Source organism: Acomys russatus, chromosome 23 (assembly GCF_903995435.1).
Source record: "Acomys russatus chromosome 23, mAcoRus1.1, whole genome shotgun sequence".
Lineage (NCBI taxonomy): Eukaryota > Metazoa > Chordata > Mammalia > Rodentia > Muridae > Acomys > Acomys russatus.
The window spans coordinates 21,056,839-21,074,453 of NC_067159.1; the positions used below are offsets into that span (position 1 = coordinate 21,056,839).

Sequence of the window (17,615 nt, forward strand, 5' to 3'; positions counted from 1 at the left end):
TATAGGGAGTGGCACTATTAGATGTGTAACCTTGTTGGGATAGGTGTGGCCTTATTGGAGAAAGTATCACTAAGGGTGGGCTTTGAGATTTCAAATAGTCAAGCCAGGCCCAGTGTCTCTCTTCCTGCTGCCTGCTGACTCAGATGTAGAACTCCCAGCTACTCTCCATCATCATGTCTGCCCGTGTATCTGTATGCTTCCCACCATGATGATAATGGACTAAATAAACATCTTAAGCTGTAAGCTATCTCCAATTAAATGCTTTCCTTTATAAGACTTGTGTAGCCATGGTGCCTCTTTAAGGCAACAAAAACCCTAAGACATCTAGGTTATCCTAAAACCTAGATTCTTTTGCCTCAGGCTCCTGAGTGCCAAAATTACAGGCAACCAGTACCATACTTAGCAGAAAAACCCAGTTTAAAAGCATTGTCTACATAGCACAATTCAATAGAGATTGTTTTTCTCATAAAGCACATCAAACTTTAATAACCTGTGCACTAAAAAGAGTCTTAGTAAGATGAGTCACCACTCTACGGCAATCTATACAACCTGTCTTTTGTGTTCAGCCATATAATTTGTGTCCTGACTTTATACACCTTCTTTTACTTTCCTTTTACTAGTTATTCTGTCTTTCCTAAAATATTATCAATATTCAATAGTACTTTTGCTTTTGAGGACTTGTGATTGTACCATAATCTAGTAGACTTGTTCTCTTATTTTCTTAGATGTTTGTTTTACTTTCACCTTGCCCTCGTAATTCTGAACCTCTGACCACACTTTCTATTTACTCTCATCGAAAATTCTTACCTCCATATCATAAAGAAAACTTAACAACAGTAATGATTTCGCCTTTTCACACCAAATCGATTAACCCTACCTTAGCTACTTCTTTGCTCTCCTCCTTTCTGCCCTGTTAAACTGCCGTGTCCCTCTCCAGGGGCGCTGCCTTCCACCACTCCTGATTCATCATTATCTCTGTTATCATCTTCATACGTTCTTCCAGATCATTCCACCAATGTAATAACATATTAAAATGCAGATCATTAAAAGGGACTCACATTGGGCTTCTTACAATCTTTCATTTGTCTCTTCATACCTTTTCCTAAAGTCAAGGATGAAATACTGTCTAGATGAGATTGACCTGTGGCCATGCCCAGGAGGGATTTTCTTTGAGATTGACCTGTGGGCATGCCCAGGAGGGATTTTCTTTGAGATTGACCTGTGGCCATGCCCAGGAGGGATTTTCTTGATTGAGTTAAGTGAGGTTGGAAGACCTACCCTGAGATTGGCATTGTTCATCAGCTGGACCCTAGAATGATTGAAACAGAGCAACAAAGACACACACAGAGAGATAAGAGAGAGTATGAAGGTGAGCATGCCCAGCACATGCACAATCCATTGAGTGATCTCTACTCTCAAGTGTGGATGGCACTATCTGCTTCGATTTCCTGCCTCCCTGAATTCCTTGCAACTAAGGAATTTTAACCTGGAGTCCTGAGCTCCATCACCCCTTTGTCCCTTACTTTGTGAGGTTATTTTATCACAGCAATGGGAACTGAAACTCCCTTCCCACATCTTCAAATTATGTTCATTCATCCCATGCCAGTCTGAGTCACACCCTTACTGCTTGCCATCTGGTAATGGTGATCAGAGACCTCTGTGTTGCCAAACCCAGTGGGGTTACTTACAGGAGCTGAAATGACTCAAAGGCATGAGCATCACCAGACCACACCACAGCAGGCTGACAGTTCACAAAAGCTGGGAACCTGGAGCAATTTTTTTACATCCTACAAATAGCTCAACAGGTTCGAGAACAATCTTTCCAAGTGACTCTGTTGGTCTAAACCTCTTGGAAAAACTCTGTTGGTTTCTGCTTCTTCCAGGCAACTGGTCTGGTCTGAGCCTTTGTAGGTTAGCTTGTTTGAGAATCTTCTTAGAAGCTCTGTTTCACTCTTCTGTGAAGGAATCTCAGCTTTTATTGCTTGCTCCCTCAGGGAGGTATCTAGAGAATCTGATCAGTTTCAGGTACTTCGCGGAGCTATTTTGAGTTGCTTACCTTCCTTTTTAAGAGCTTCCCTGCAGGGTGGAATGTTACAATCCCCAGAAAACTGTTTTATAACTTATTTTCATAAACTTTCAGCAGAATTCATCACACTGGGCCATACCTTACATTTTAAGAAAATGTTCTTCCTTCTGTTGTGAAACCACATTCTCTTGAGGTTTGAGGTTGGGCCTTGGCCTTTGTTTTCATTAACTTTATTCCATTTAGTTTCCAATCACCTTGCCAGTTGATTATAAATGTGATTATATATACTCACTTATATCTGCATACTAGCCCAAGGGGCATGTCCCACGAAAGCCTTCACTTACCAAGAAACTGGGACAGAGGGGAAGGCATCCTATAGAGACTCTAAATGAGAGAGGCATGGGAGAATAGCGAAATAAAAGGATACAGAGGGTCCTAGAAATCTACAAGTAGAACAATATGATAGGCAGATTTGGGCCCAGGGGTCCCGCTCAAACTAAGGCACCAGCCAAGGACAATACAGGAGGTAAACTTTAAACCCCTACCCAGATCTAGCCAATGGTCAGAATATTCTCCACAGTTGAGTGGAGAGTGTGATATGACTTTCTCACGTACTCTGGTGCCTCACATTTGACCATGTTTCCTGGAGGGGGAGACCTGGTAGCACTCAGAGGAAGGACAGCAGGTAGCCAAGAAGAGACTTGATACCCTATGAGAATATATAGGGGGACATAATCCCCCTCAGGAACAGTCATAGGGGAGGGGAATAATGGGAAAATGGGAGGGGGGAGGAATGGGAGGATACAAGGGATGGGATAAACATTGAGATGTAACAAGAATAAATTAGTAAAAAAAAAAAAACATATCCTTATTTTATAACTTTGTCCTTAACCCGTTTAGTCGATTATCAACAAATGTGCCAAGGCCACATCAGTGACATCACTACTGTGATACTTATTGGACAGCTCGTATGGACCACACTAAAAGTGAACTTTGTGTTTTCTTACTCATCTCTCTGCTAAGCTTCATCTATGTTCCTACATAATTTACATTCTCAAACTCAGAGTTCAAGCTAGTAGCCTAGGAATCATCTTTAATGTTACTCTTTCTTTGTCTCCTTCAATGTAAACACTCGCCTGCCATTTAGGCTCAAAGCCATCATCTTTTCTTCACTTCCATGGATGCCATACCATGTCACCCAAACTGAAATTCCTATTTTCACATCTATTATGCTTATTTGCTTCCTTTGGAAAATATCAGAAACATACTTGATGTATGTAAGTCGGATCATTAGATTAGCATCCACAACTTTTTTATTATCTCCCAAGGGGTCAGACGTTCCAGAGGGACAGCTATTAGCTGCTTATCTCATTGTCATTTGTACTATTTTTGTCCTGTCCTGAAGCTTTTTAGACCTTTGGTCTTTTAAACATTCCAAACTAATCCCCCCTCAGTCTTTGTACACACTTTTCTCTTCTCAGAAGGCCAAATTTCATTCCCCATTCTAGTCTTCAGAGCAAGGAACCTTCTGATCTCTCAGTTTACAATGCAGCGGGACCTTGACTAACTCTTTCTTGCTTATGACTGTACTCCCCCCACACCCAGTAATTCTGCCACATTTTTCTCTACTATTGCCTTCTTCACAGCAATCCTGACCTAGCAGTTGCCTAGAGAGAGAAAGAGATACATGTCTTTACTTAAGATGACAGCATTTTTATTTCTTATTTCATGTGTTACTTCCAAGTTGGAAGTTAGCTGTAATCAGTACATTCTTGGGAAATATTGGCTGAATGTTGAATGAACAAAGACTTTAAGCGAATTTCTTTCTTTCTTTTTTTTTTTTTTTTTTAAGATTTATTTATTGATTATGTATGCAGTGTTCCTCCTGTAGGCCAGAAGAGGGCACAAGATCTCATTATAGAAGGTTGTGAGCCACCATGTATTTGCTGGGAATTGAACTCAGGACCTCTGGAAAGCAGCCAGCGCTCTTACCCTCTGACACTCTCTCCAACCATCTTAAGTCAATTTCTTACTCTCTTGATTTCTATGCCACCGTGGGAAATGAATTTGTATGTTGCTAGCTTGTTCCACATTGTTAGAACTTCCTACCAGAATGTCTGTCATAAAATAACGGTAGGGCCAAAGTTCATATGTACTGTTCAGCTCTTATATATCACCTCATTCAATAATGTTTTAAAATATGAACTATAAAAAGGGAGCCCTGGAAATGGCTTAAATTAAGTAAAACTTTGATTAGGAATATGTGTCACTGAGTATTCATTTCTCGTACTGTGGCATGATACTTCATCATAAGTGGTACCCGTCAGTTCACTTTTCTCATAGGAAGCAAAATAGCCTGTCCTCTTTTACTTGATTAAAAACTGAGTCAAGCAAAACACTAAAGGACTTTTTAATAATCACAGAAAGATTAAATTATGCTTCATCTCCTTTTACAGTGAGTATCTTTTAGCTTGATTTTAGAAAACCTCAGGTCTGTTTTAATGAAAGTGAAGATAATTTTGCAGCCATTGTGGTATATATGAACTATATTACTATGTTTTTACAAACCATGCTTGGGTTTTAGATACAGATATTTAGAGTGTTTAGACTAATTGTGGTGCTTTATGAATCTGAATCCAGGGCTTTACCCATGCCCAGTTAGCACTCTGTTAACCTAGATATTCCAGCCCCAATAAGCCTGCTTTTAAATCATTGATGAAATTATGTTTTCTTTTTACTTGACTCTGAAAAAGAAATTGTTCATCAGATTTTCTCGAAAGTGTTTTTTTGTTTTTGTTGTTTGTTTGTTTGTTTTTTACATACAGCAGTTGTTAAAATTCAAAGCATGAACTTGAGTAGAAACTCAGTATTTGTATATGCTTACACGCACACATGTTCATAACGTCCTGGCCTAGCAGTTGTCTGCAGCAAGGCTCTGTATTCCATCTCTGACTGGCTTCACTTTCTCACTCTCCTCTGTCCATTCTGCCTGTCTTGGACATGTCACTGAAAGCAGGAGGTGGGTGGACAAATGAGAGCTCATTGGTCACTGACTCTCAGTACATATACCGTCTAGTTTAAGGATGTCTAACATCTTCTAACTTTTGTGGTTCTGTGTAGATGACAAGTGTTAACTAACCAATCACTGTGATTATCCCAGCCTGGGGTCCTTCCTTATTGTTGGGGAACAAGGAGGTAGAACTTGTTTAGAACTGTTACAGCTTGCCTACGTAGAAGACTATTAAAACCTGCCTGAGGAGATGAATGTATGGATCCCACCCTCACCCCAGTGTGAGCCTCACACAAGCTGCATCCAACCTCTGTACCCACATGAATCTGATCAGACAGGTGGTTCATCATGTCCAGGACAATATTCTAGGTGATAATGATGCAATAGAAAATTCCAGCAGTAAAAAAGACAATGAAAGCAATCTACTGATAAACTTTTATGAGGAAATAATTAAGTTATACAAAGTAGGATTTAGCTAAAAGAAGGCCGCCTCCAATATGACTAGAAGGTAACTAGTCTAGGCAATACAGGCGGTAAACTTTAAACCCCTACCCAGATCTAGCCAATGTCAGGACATTCTCCACAGTTGAGTGGAGAGTGGGATATGACTTTCTCACGTACTCTGGTGCCTCACATTTGACCATGTCCCCTGGACAGGGAGACCTGGTGGCACTCAGAGGAAGGACAGCAGGTTACCAAGAAGAGACTTGATACCCTATGAGCATATACAGGGGGAGGTAATCCCCCTCAGGAACAGTCATAGGGAAGGGGAATAAGGGGAAAATGGGAGGGAGGGAAGCATGGGAGGATACAAGGGATGGGATAACCATTGAGATGTAACAAGAATAAATTAATAAAAAAAATTTAAAAAAAAAAAAAAAAAAAAGGTATGGTTCAGGGCCTTCAAGGCCATGTTCTCAGCACAAAGATTTATTTTCCCCAGAGGGACAAAGGGCAGGGGATAAGAGACAAAGACAGGAGATAGAGGGTGAGGGAAAAAAGGGAGGGAAAAAGGGAGAGGGAAGAGAGGAATTTGTCATAGAGTGGGACAGAGAGGAGACAGACATATCATGTAAGAAAATGGCAGTTTATACAGGCAAAAAAAAAAAAAAAAAAAAAGGGAAACGCCATGTTAGGATGAGGTGTTTAGTTTAATTATACATGTTCATTAAATAAGCCAAGGTGGGCTTCTGACTGCTGGACTTCCAGACTTTGATAGCGGGACCTACATAGTCAGCGTCAGAAGGAAGAAGTGGTCAAATAAGGGACCAGTCCTTGATGGTCAGCTATAGGGTTTTTAGTAAGGCAGATGGAACTGGGGAGAAGGACAAGGCTTGCCTCACTCAAGCTGACCACAGCACTACAGACTTGTTAGAAACTGTGAGAAAGAAATTTCCCCTTACCATAAATGAAGTTCAGGGATGCTGAGACAGTTTCTTTTAATGTTTACTCACTAAGATTGACCTCTGATTAGTCTTCAGTCCCATAACAAAGGGAGGTAGCGCCTAATTAAAGAAGCCATTAGGTCAATCTCCATAACCAGTACCAGGCATCTAGGAAGATCAAGGGGACTACTAAGTCACAATCACCATTAACTCCTGGTCTGGCAGTCAGTCACTTGCACTATTATCAGGAAAAGTATAGTTCTGCCAGGTGGGCAAAATGAGCCTGAGTGACAACATTAGTGTAATTAAGATATAATTCTTGTATCTGGGCAGTGGTGCAGTGGCTCACACCTTTTATTCCAGCCTTGTGAGGTAGAAGCGGGAGGGCCTCCAGAGCCACTTCCAGGACAGCCAGGCTGGCTACACAGAGAAGCCCTGACTCGAAAAACAAAACAAAACAAAACAAAAAATCTGGCAGTGTCTTTGCTGTGTGAAACTATCTGCCAAAGTAGCTCCTGTCTCAGCTGAAATTGTTGAAACTTGGGCCTCATACCTACGAAACAAGCAAGGATAACAGCGTATAATAAGTGCATAAACCTAAGGTGAATATAAGATACTAGAATCCACTATTCATGGCCAGATCCACCTTGGACATTACTCGGAGTTAGACACATGCTAGTAAAAAAATTTCTCCTTTATTGATCTTTAACTGTACAGGGTGGTTTCTCACTCGAAAAGCATATTAATTCTAGAACAATATTTATTTGTCTCCATCCAGCCCAATCATAGTTCCTTTTGATCCTAGAAACCTGTGGGGCACCTGATGACTTTGAGGAATCATGACACAATCAATACAAACTTCAAGAAAATACAGCTTTATCAAAATTTAAAATGACATATGTGGGGGTAGGGGTGGAAGCCATGCAAGTCCCTAGTTGAGAGGTTCTATCACATCCAGCTGGTGGTGTCAGCCCACTTTCCTGACAGAAGCCTACATCCCTCTTCTGTCTGCAGGATTATCCTTGCTGTCTATCTCACCTTCTACCCTGAGAAAATGATGTGTGCTCCTTGCTGTGACTACAGTGGTGAGAGAGCAGCTTCGCACATATGTGGGGATATGGCTTTGTTTTGAAAAAAAAAAAAAAACTTTCTAATAATCCAACCCACCTCCTGTCAGCTTTACTGCAGAAGAGTCATCTTACTGATTAAAATCTCTTTTTGGCTCTGGGACTTTTTATCTGATAGACTCTACTTTTGCCTTCTGGCAGCATAGCCCAAGGTTCTATCTGCCCCTGGAGCCTTTAAATGGTGGGCTTTTCTATTGTGGTTTAATTTATTTCTTTCTGCTCTAGGTACAAAGAAGACAATTGGAATGTCACCTGACTCCTTCCAAATGGGGGAATAAGGCTGTTCTTCTGTTCTTCCTTCTCAGTCACACTCCTCCTCCTTCCTTCTGCCCTTATATACCTCTTCCTCCTCCTTTTATCCCTTTCTCCTTCATCTTCCCCACCTCTTATCTTCTCTCCCTGCCCCTCTTTCTCTTCTCTCTCTCTCTTCCTTTTCTTTCTCCTCCTTGTGTGTCCTTCTCTTCAGTGGAGAGCTGTTTCAGGAGATATTAGTTCTAGTCCTAAGTGACGTGTTGTTTTCTTTGGTGTTCTTCCTGGGTCCTCTTTACAGCTGAAGCATGAGCAGGCATCTCTGAACAAGACGACTTGGAAAGGAAGAAAGAACATTTGTTACTGAAGGGACTCTGTGGTCTGGTTAGAGACCCTTTGCTGATGGATAAAGATATTAGAAAAGGGATGCCCCATTTACTTTGGGTCCTTACAGAGAAGATCTTGGGATAAGCGTTCTTGCAGAAACCTTTGTTTCATAAGAGAAAAGTTGAATCCTCGCTTATGCAGTGCAGAGAGGGCATGCTAGATGCGACTCCTCTGATCATCATCTGCTGTTACTTCTATGTGTTTACTTGTCTTAGGAATTTGTCCGAAACTCATGCCCCTCTACATTCTATAGCCCATTGAGATACCTTTGTCTGACTAATGCTCTATGGTTGTCACTGTCACCCACATTCATACATCACGTCTCTTGATACCTCCTCAATGGCCATCTAGTTGACCCATCCTGTGTATCTCTGATGCTATTTTTCACCATAACCAGGACTAATATGTACCTTGAACTCAATTGCTTTTCACTTTGTCTCCTATAATTATTTGCCAATAGTTTTGCACCAACTTGTTGATTTTTATCTTCTCTAACCCAAGATTTCCATTTCTGCTTAATCTTTTGAAAAAGACCAGCTAATAAAGCAACTCCCTTCTCTTAAACACTTGTTGCCCTAATCCATATATTCATTGAATTGTTTCTATCTGCCAACCACTATGTTGGTTATTGTGCGTTAGATGATGGTGCCTAGATGATGTCTTTTAAGCATGCAAGGATGGGTTTGTTTTCCTCCTCGAATTAGATAAAAAGACAAACCCACAGCCACAACTTTCAGCCAAAGTTTTTCAAAAGCACATATACCATATACCATAGCATACAAATAAACTCTTCATGTGGGCAGGGCGTCTAGAGCCAGTGTCCAAGTTCAAATGAAGGGTCTGGGTTTTATATGTATGATACATAGGGTGAATCCCCTTTCTTCCTCCAAATCGCCTGGTTTGGGCTATCCTACGAAATTGAACCATTTGAAACAGGACAAGAAAAGGCATTTGTTCCTGTTAAAGGACCAGGCAGGAAGTATGAAAACATTCATATAGCTTTTGCACCATGCCCATGTTATGTTAGACACATATATAAAGAAGAGTGTGATGGGAGCACAGTGAATTCTAGCAGATTCTATCACTCCTGGTCCTCAGTCTCCTAGGCACTGAGGGATGTAACAATAAAAAAACAATTACTAGCATTCCCTGAGTACGTACATGAGATCAGCAAAGGCCAGCAACTCACACTGTAGACTATGAGTAATGCCATCTGGGTCTAAACCTGCCCCCCCACTCACCCCCCCCCCCACCTGATCTTCCCATTAGTAGTGCTAAGGTCTTTACAACTCAGTAACCTTTTCATCTTTATTGGGCACAATAAGGGCATCAAAATGGACAAAACAGGCTTTGAATTACTGAATAACTTCACAAAGCAAAATCCTTTAAAACAATGCCCACTGCGCTATTAAAATTAATTAGGTGTTAGCCACTGCCATTCTTGCTTTTATCTTTACTGTTACTCCTATTTTACTAATTAGTAAATCTACTCCCTTGATTAGCACAGTACCTGCAGATGTTAGAACCTGGATTCCAATGTAGATATTCTGGACCTGGAGCAGACATTAGTAACTACTGCATATAGACTCCACTGATGGATTAATGTAAGGCTGTATACAAATCGTCAGCCTACTGAAATCCAATGCAATGTAAAGTTATTTAATATAATTTAAAACTGTAATTCACAAGAAACACATGGAATTGTATTAACCATATTGTAATATGTTATTATTGAAGGAAACATTATATTTTTCTTTCCCTTACTTTGAAATCTTTTTTGCTGTGCTAATAATTATAGTAATACGCATTTCCCTGGCATTATAGAAATTAGACATCTCTTTCACTTGCACACATTTACACACGAATTAGTGTAATTCCCACTGCCACTTTCTGAGACGAAGAATGAACACATAAAAGAATCCATGGTGCCCACTGCTGAGCCAATCTAGTAAAACTGATGAGCTCCAGGATCTAGTGAAAAAATGTTATCTCAAAGAGAGGCAGGGGGCACGGATGGCCACTGAGAAACCCGCCCAAGGCTACCTGGCCACTACAAGTGCCCCACAATCACGTACCTACACACACATGTGTATGCATACCTCCATACACATGCACTAGCACACATGCGAAGTCTCATACATAGCTGCATGTATGTGAACATACCTGTTCAGATAACATGCTCCAGTGTCCAACGGCAGTTATTAGGACACAGGCCCAAAGTGCTAAATGTTATGTGGTGCTTTAAGATTACACACTGCTTTCTCTATGGCATTTCTTTTTCAGCAGTTGACGACTAATGTTTATAATGCAGCTTGTCATTATAAATGTATGCATACAAATATTAATATGTGTGCAAAGCAGTATGGCTGCTTAAACCCAGACCCTCTCTTTTTTCTCTGTAAAGATCCTGATCGCCAGCATCATGTGCAGTTACAACAAAAGCGACTGGATGGAACTCTCCAAAATGGCTGAGGTAAGAATTTCTTTAGTTTATATTTATTTTACTTCACCTCTCTCATTTTTATTAGTTTTAAGTAAAGAGCTGCCACAGAAAAAATAATACAGGAGAAATAAAATTGAATTGAAAATGTAAGTTAAAACATTTCTATTATAATTTGTTTACCATATGTTTTCATTTAAATGATGGAAATGTAAATTTAGAGGAAATCTATTCTATAAAAGCAGTCCCTTGGATCTCACACAGTACCTAAAATCCCTTTATTCTCTGAATCCATAGACTCTGCATTTGCATATTAAGCAAACTGTATATTATGATGGATGCCATGATAAAATTTAATTCTACCTTTGAGAGTCTAACTTGATCTTGCCTTGCCTTTAGGCAAACTAGTTTGACAGTAAGAGAAGAGATTCTGAATATAAAGGTCTTGAATATTTAAAATATAAAAGGTTCATTTAATACTGTTCTAGTTTCAATACCAACACATATAAAGTGCTAAGATGGAATTTTGCTGAATGGCACACTCATTGGCCAGCACGACACAATATAAACTGAACCTTGCGCAAATGCAAACAATGAGCCATGTGCCTCAGATCTGTATTTCCAACAGGAAAAAAAATGCATCCTTCAAAAATACACTTAGTCAGGCAACTTAGGTGAGACGCGCCTGGCTGGGAATCTTGAAAAGCTCTTGGCCATGCTGAAGACAGAACCTAAGTAATACTTTTGAACTGACCTGACATTACAAAATATCATCATGTCCTATATGGTGTTCAGAAATGTTGATCATACATTTTATTTGGATATTTTTTAAACTGTGAAGGGAAAAATTACTTCTGGGACTTAGGGGGGTGAAATTAAACATGATCTGTAATTGGCTTCGTGATCTTCTGTGCTGGGTCTGCTTTATACATGTATTTACCTAATTGACCATGAAATCTTCCACAGAGCCCGTGCTTGGCATGAGCTTTGCCAATTTTAAGCTGACTATGATAAATGGCTTTATCACGCTGCGTGCTTCTCTGCTTTTCCCTAAGAATAAGATACTTTTAAAAAATTATTTCCTTCAGTAATGGACATTAATTTTTAAGTGAGGGAGTTTACTTACAGAAGTCTGTAATTATATTAGTAAATGTAGATGCTGTCACATTCTATATTGTTCTTTCACTCTTATTTGTTGAAGTTTTCTAAATGGTATGTAACAAAGACAAGAGAAAAGAATCTTTCTATTAAGTCAGAAAAAGTCCATATCTCCATGAGGGAGCAATATACATGCCAAGAAGGAGGAAGCCGTGCAATGAGACCAACTTGCTCCTTGTAAAACTAGTCCTAGTCCAACTTAGCAGTTTGTCATGGGGAGAATACCCATAGACCTTTGCAGCCTCCTGGAAGTAGGGCAGCAACAGCCAACAGGATTCCATCGCATATCATCTTACACATAGCCAACAATATTCAAAATATAATAATTCACTTATTCTTTGACAACTTCATACATGTATGAAATGCACTATGATTATATCCACCCCTTCCAACCAGTGTCTTCCCAGGCCCCCCTCTCAGGTCACCCCCCAGCTTCCTGTCCTCCTCTTCTTCTTCACCTTTGGGTTTGTGAGGTATCTTGGTGAGTAAAGGTGATTACCTTTAATCCTGATGACCTTAGATAAATCCCAGTGACCCGTATAGCACAAGGAGAGACCTGACTCTAAATTTGTCCTTTGACCTCCACACACACTGTGGCATATCCATGCTCATATCCACATATGAAATAACTGTATTAAAGCAGAGAAAGAGAACCACCTACTGCTTTTGTTTTTATGAATCCACCATTCAAAACAAATCTGTGTGTGTGTATGTGTGTGTGTGTGTGTGTGTGTGTTGCAGTTGAAAAATTCACAATAAAATAAATCAAAAATATTTTCCATCCAATGTTACTATACTGTCTAACAGGAACAATTTTTTTTTTTTTGTGGGTTGTACCAGGAATCAGGTACCACACCACTGTGTCAACAGTGTGGGCATGAGCAAATCGCTAGATATTACATGTGTACATTTTCATGATATTTCTCCTTTTGGTGGGTTGGATTTTTAATTGGAGTTGGGGAAATCTATCATTAGCCTTCTATGCACCACCACTGCTAACAAAAAAGGCATATATGTGACATCAAAACAGCGACAGTTGTTGATGATCAATAGTTAAGAGGGAGAAATGCTGGGCTTAACTTTGCACAAGGAGGAGGGGTAATCAAACCTACTGAGTAGATGAAAAAAATGCCAGGGGCCCTTAGTGAGGCACAGCTCCGCACATGTCCGTGAGGGCATATGCAGACATGATTATCTGAGGACCCACCTTCAAAGTTGGTGACACCTCAAGATTGAAGAAAAAGGAGAGAGGAGAAAGCCAGCTGAGCACAAGCACCAATACCCTGCTGTCTAGGGTCAGTGGAGAAGTTATTCAGGAGCTTCCTGCTACCAAGGAGCTCGCCCTGACTCCACGCCTTCTTTACCAAGGTGGCTACATTGCTTAACCCACAAGCCTAAAAAAACATTTGTTCCCTGAAGTTGCTCCTTTTCAGGTATTTGGTCACAGCATTGAAAATATATATATATATATAAGATGGCATTGCTTTTCCTGTTTCCTTGGATTGAAGTATAATTTACTATGCATGATAAACACTTAAGAGCATATGAATAGCTTTAAAAGTGAACCTAGAGTCCCAATAGGAAGTCCTCGCATCTATCCCAATCTCCTTGTAAGTGAAGACTTTCATGGGACATCCCTTTTGGGCTAGTGCCCAATTATAAGTGAGTATATACCATGTGAGTCTTTCTGCTTCTGGGTTAACCCACTCAATATGATCATTTCTACTTCCATCCATTTGTCCACAAATTTTGGGATTTCCTTGCTTTGGGGGGGGGCTTTCTAATACATATTTTATTTATACTACTTTAAAAGGATGTTTCAGTTGTTCACAAAAATTGAAAGATAAGCTAGTTTCATATTATGTATGTGCATACTTGTTTTTTAATCTTTTATTTTAATTTTATTAATTTATTCAGATTACAACTCAATTGTTATCCCATCCCTTGTATCTTCCCATTCCTCTGTCCCTCCTGCTTTCACCCTATTTCCTGCCCCTAGGTCTATGATTGAGGGGGACCTCATTCCCCACTATATGGTCATAGGCTATCAATTCTCATCTTGGTAGCCTGCTTATTCTTTCTTTGAGTGCCACCAGGCCTCCCCACCAAGGGGAGGTGGTAAAATATGGAGCACCAAAGTTCATGTCAAAGTCAGCCCCCACTCTCCACATAGCTGTGGAGAATGTCCTGTCCAATGGGTAGATCAGAGTAGGGGTTCGATGTTTACTATTGTATTGTCCTTGGTTAGTGCAATAGTTTGAGCAGAACCCCCGTGGGCCCTAATCCACCCATCACAATGTTCTTATTGTAGGTTTGTAGGACCCTCTGTGTCCTATTTCCCCATCTCCTATATTTCTTTTGCCTAGAGTCTCAGTAGGACGTCCTCACATTTATCCCATTCTCCTGGTAAGTAAAGACTTTCATGGGACATGCCTTTTGGGCTAGTGCCCAATTATAAGTGAACATATACCATGTGAGTCTTTCTGCTTCTGGGTTAACTCACTCATTATGATCATTTCTGGTCCCGTCAATTTGTCCACAAATTTAGGGATTTCCTTGTTTTTAATAGCTGAGTAGTATTCCCTAGTGTAAATGTACCACAGTTTATTTATCCATTCTTCAACTGAGGGACATTTAGGTTGTTTCCAGGTTCCAGGCTATTACAAATAAGGCTGCTATGAATATGGTTGAGCATATGTCCTTGTAGAGTATCTTCTGGGTATATTCCAACGAGTAGAATAGCTGGGACTTCCATATTCCCAGTATTCTGAGAAGCCCCATATTGATTTCCAAGGTGGTTGTACAAGTTTGCATTCCCACCAACAATGAAGGAGTATTGCCTTTTCTCCATATCCTCATGAGCATGTGCTGTCACTTGAGTTTTGATGTTAGCCATTGGGACTCTAAGTGCGAGAAGTATGGGAAAATGGGGAAATAGAAGGGTCCAAAGTGTCCTAGAAACCTACAAGAAGAAAATCATAATGGGCAGATCTGGACCCAAGGAAGGTCTGCTCAAACTACTGCGACAATATATGCAGTAAACATTGAATCCATACTCAGATCTAGTCAATGGACAGCACATTCTCCACAGTTGTGTGGAGAGCAGGGACTGACTCTGACATGAACTCTGGTGCCCCATATTTAACCACTTCCCCTTGGTGTGGAGGCCTGCTGGCACTCAGAGAAAGGATAAGCAGGCTACCAAGATGAGACTTGACAGGCTGGGACCATATGGTGGGGGAGGAGGTCCCCTTCTGTCACAAACCTAGGGGAGGGGAATAGGGTAAAAGAAGGAGGGAGGGAGGAATGGAAGGATACAAGTGAGAGGGAAACAATTAAGTTGTAATCTGAATAAATTAATTAAGTAATAAAAAATGAACCTAGAGACAGACATATTTGTCCATGCTTCTGGCATAGTTGGGTCATGACATTAGGTACATTCAAATTGTATATTAAGTTGAACTAAATGCAGCCATCTCAAGGATACTGTGTGCCCAGACTGATGAACCATCCTCATTTGCTTGATGATTGGTTTTCTCTTGTAAATAAAACAAAATGTAATCTGACCTTTTAAATTCTAACTTTAGAGAGCTTGCCCTTGAAATATCTTTCAATACTTTATCCTCGGCAACCTTGCTTGAGTTGCCATGTACTTTTGGATACCATGGCAAAGAAGTCGTTTCATGCGGCTTTTACAGCATGATGAAATTTCCGGGAAACTCAGCAGTATGTAGTTCTCTTCAGTTATCTCAGTTTGGGATTTGCTCTTAGAGTCTCTTCCTTTTCTGAGACATTGATTAGTTTTCCCCAGTTTAATGCAAAGGTGTATTTATTTATAAAGCACAGTCATGAACTGTGTACCAATTTCTCGTGCAGTCAAACAGAGGTGTATGGGAGTCATCTCAATCCATGGGTGTGCTCACAGCTTAAGTATGTAATCAGATACACGCAAAATTGAGCCATTACTGAGGGCTGCCAGTGTTAGATTTTGAGTAGACCCTGAAAGCATTTTAACAGAATCGGAATCCATTTCTTTCTTAATGTGTATTAGCCTAGAAAATAGAGATTGAGTCACATTTAATGAGAAATGGCCTTGTTAAAGGATGCAATCCCTAAGCAGTGAAAAAATATGAAAAAGATGAGCTAGGGCAGAAAGGAACGCGAGTGTGAAATAGTACAGTAGAGAAGCTGCAGAGACTTCCTCAGGAAACAGAGCATATGGCTCAGGTGTAGGGTCAGCGAGACCTCGACAAGATCACCCTAACAGAGAAGTACAGTGGTAAAGGGAAGGGCTGATAGATCCTTCTGGCCCGCAGTCTCTGTTGGTGGAATCTTTTAACACTATTGACTGTGTGCTCTACCCATCTCTGTAGTCAGACCCTGTGGCCTGCAGTGTGATTCTTCATCCAAACCCAAAACTGGAATGGATGGCCAGAGTGCCTTGATAAGACATGGATCTTGGTCCCCTGTAGTATTTTGCTTGGACAGAGACAGTGTAAGCTGTGGCTAGCCCTAGGTCTCATAGAGAGAGGCTGTGAGAGGTAACCCAGTAAATTATCCCTGACAACAATAGGGACAGGGGCTGTGCGAGTGTGTGTGTATGTGTGTGTGTGTGTGTGTGTGTGTATGTGTGTCGTGTGTATGAGGAGGCCATAGTTGGACACAGAGTATCCTTCTCCATATTACCTTTTGAGTCAGCGTCTCCTGTGGAACATGAAACCCATTAGTCTGCTTAGACTGTCTACCCATTGAACACTAAAGATCTTCCTCAACCAAGCTTCCAGTGCTGGGATTACAGACACCAAGCAATTTCCTTGGGTTGTGTGGCTCAAATTCAGGTCCTTGCACTTGTGCTGCAGGCTTGTTACCAGCTGAGTCATGTCCCCAGTTCCCAGTTCATCCAAAACTGTTGTCTTGACCTATACATGACCTGTTCTTAGTCTATTCCCTCCCCCAATTACTTTCACTTCATTTTCTACACTTTTGACCCTCGCTGCTGTCATTTACTTTTTAACATTTTTAAAAATTAATTACTTACTTTATTGATTGAGCTTCCTGTATATTCCTGGGTATAAGGACATCCACTGAGGTAGGGTAGACATGCTAAAAAGCCCATCATGAAAGAAAGACAAAAAGAAAGAAATAAAAAAAGAAGGAAAAAAAAAGGAAAGGGAAAGAAAAAAGAAAAGAAAAGAAAAATGGATTCTCCCTCCTTTAGAGACCATCAACTGTCCAGAGATTGTCAGTTAGGGTCAGGGCACATGAATCCCTTCCTACCCCATACTGGCATGTCGACTGGCAACCACAGCTGCTGAGGTCATGTGTGGAGCTGTCCTGTCATGTCCAGAAGATGCTGTTTCACTCTGGTCCTCTTTGCCCTCTGGCTCTTATGACAGTTCTGGCTGTTTTGTGTTAGCCTCCCCAAGCCTTTGAGAGAGCACCAGACACAGAGGCCCCATTTGTGGTTGAGCACTCCACAGTCATGTCCTCTCCACTTTGACTAGTACTGAGTTTCTGGGTTAGCCTGTGTCTACTGTAGAGAGAAATTTAGCTGATGACATCTGAGCTGCACTCACCTATAGGTATAAAAATGATGTAGGCAGCCACATTTTATTTATTTAACTAAGGCTTGTGAGCTCTCCAGCCATGGGTTTGCAGCTAGGTTTGCAGTTCCAGACCTGTGTTTTCTCTTGTGGAACAGTCTTTAAATCTTAGTGGAAAACAGCTTCAACTTATTTTTAGTCTGGAGCCTAGCTATTCCTCCAGCAATGAAAAATTTCCCTTACCCACCTCCCCGCATTCCAGCCCTTGCCATTTTCTTTTTCTTTTTCAC

At 40.7% G+C, this 17,615-nt stretch overlaps 1 protein-coding gene across 1 annotated transcript in view; it reads left to right on the plus strand.

Moving 5' to 3' along the window:
• Dpyd (dihydropyrimidine dehydrogenase) overlaps positions 1-17,615 on the plus strand; it is an 877,326-nt gene that overhangs the window by 575,969 nt on the left and 283,742 nt on the right. The window contains 1 exon segment of the mRNA XM_051165995.1: positions 10,589-10,657. Coding sequence (XP_051021952.1) covers positions 10,589-10,657 — 69 coding nt within the window.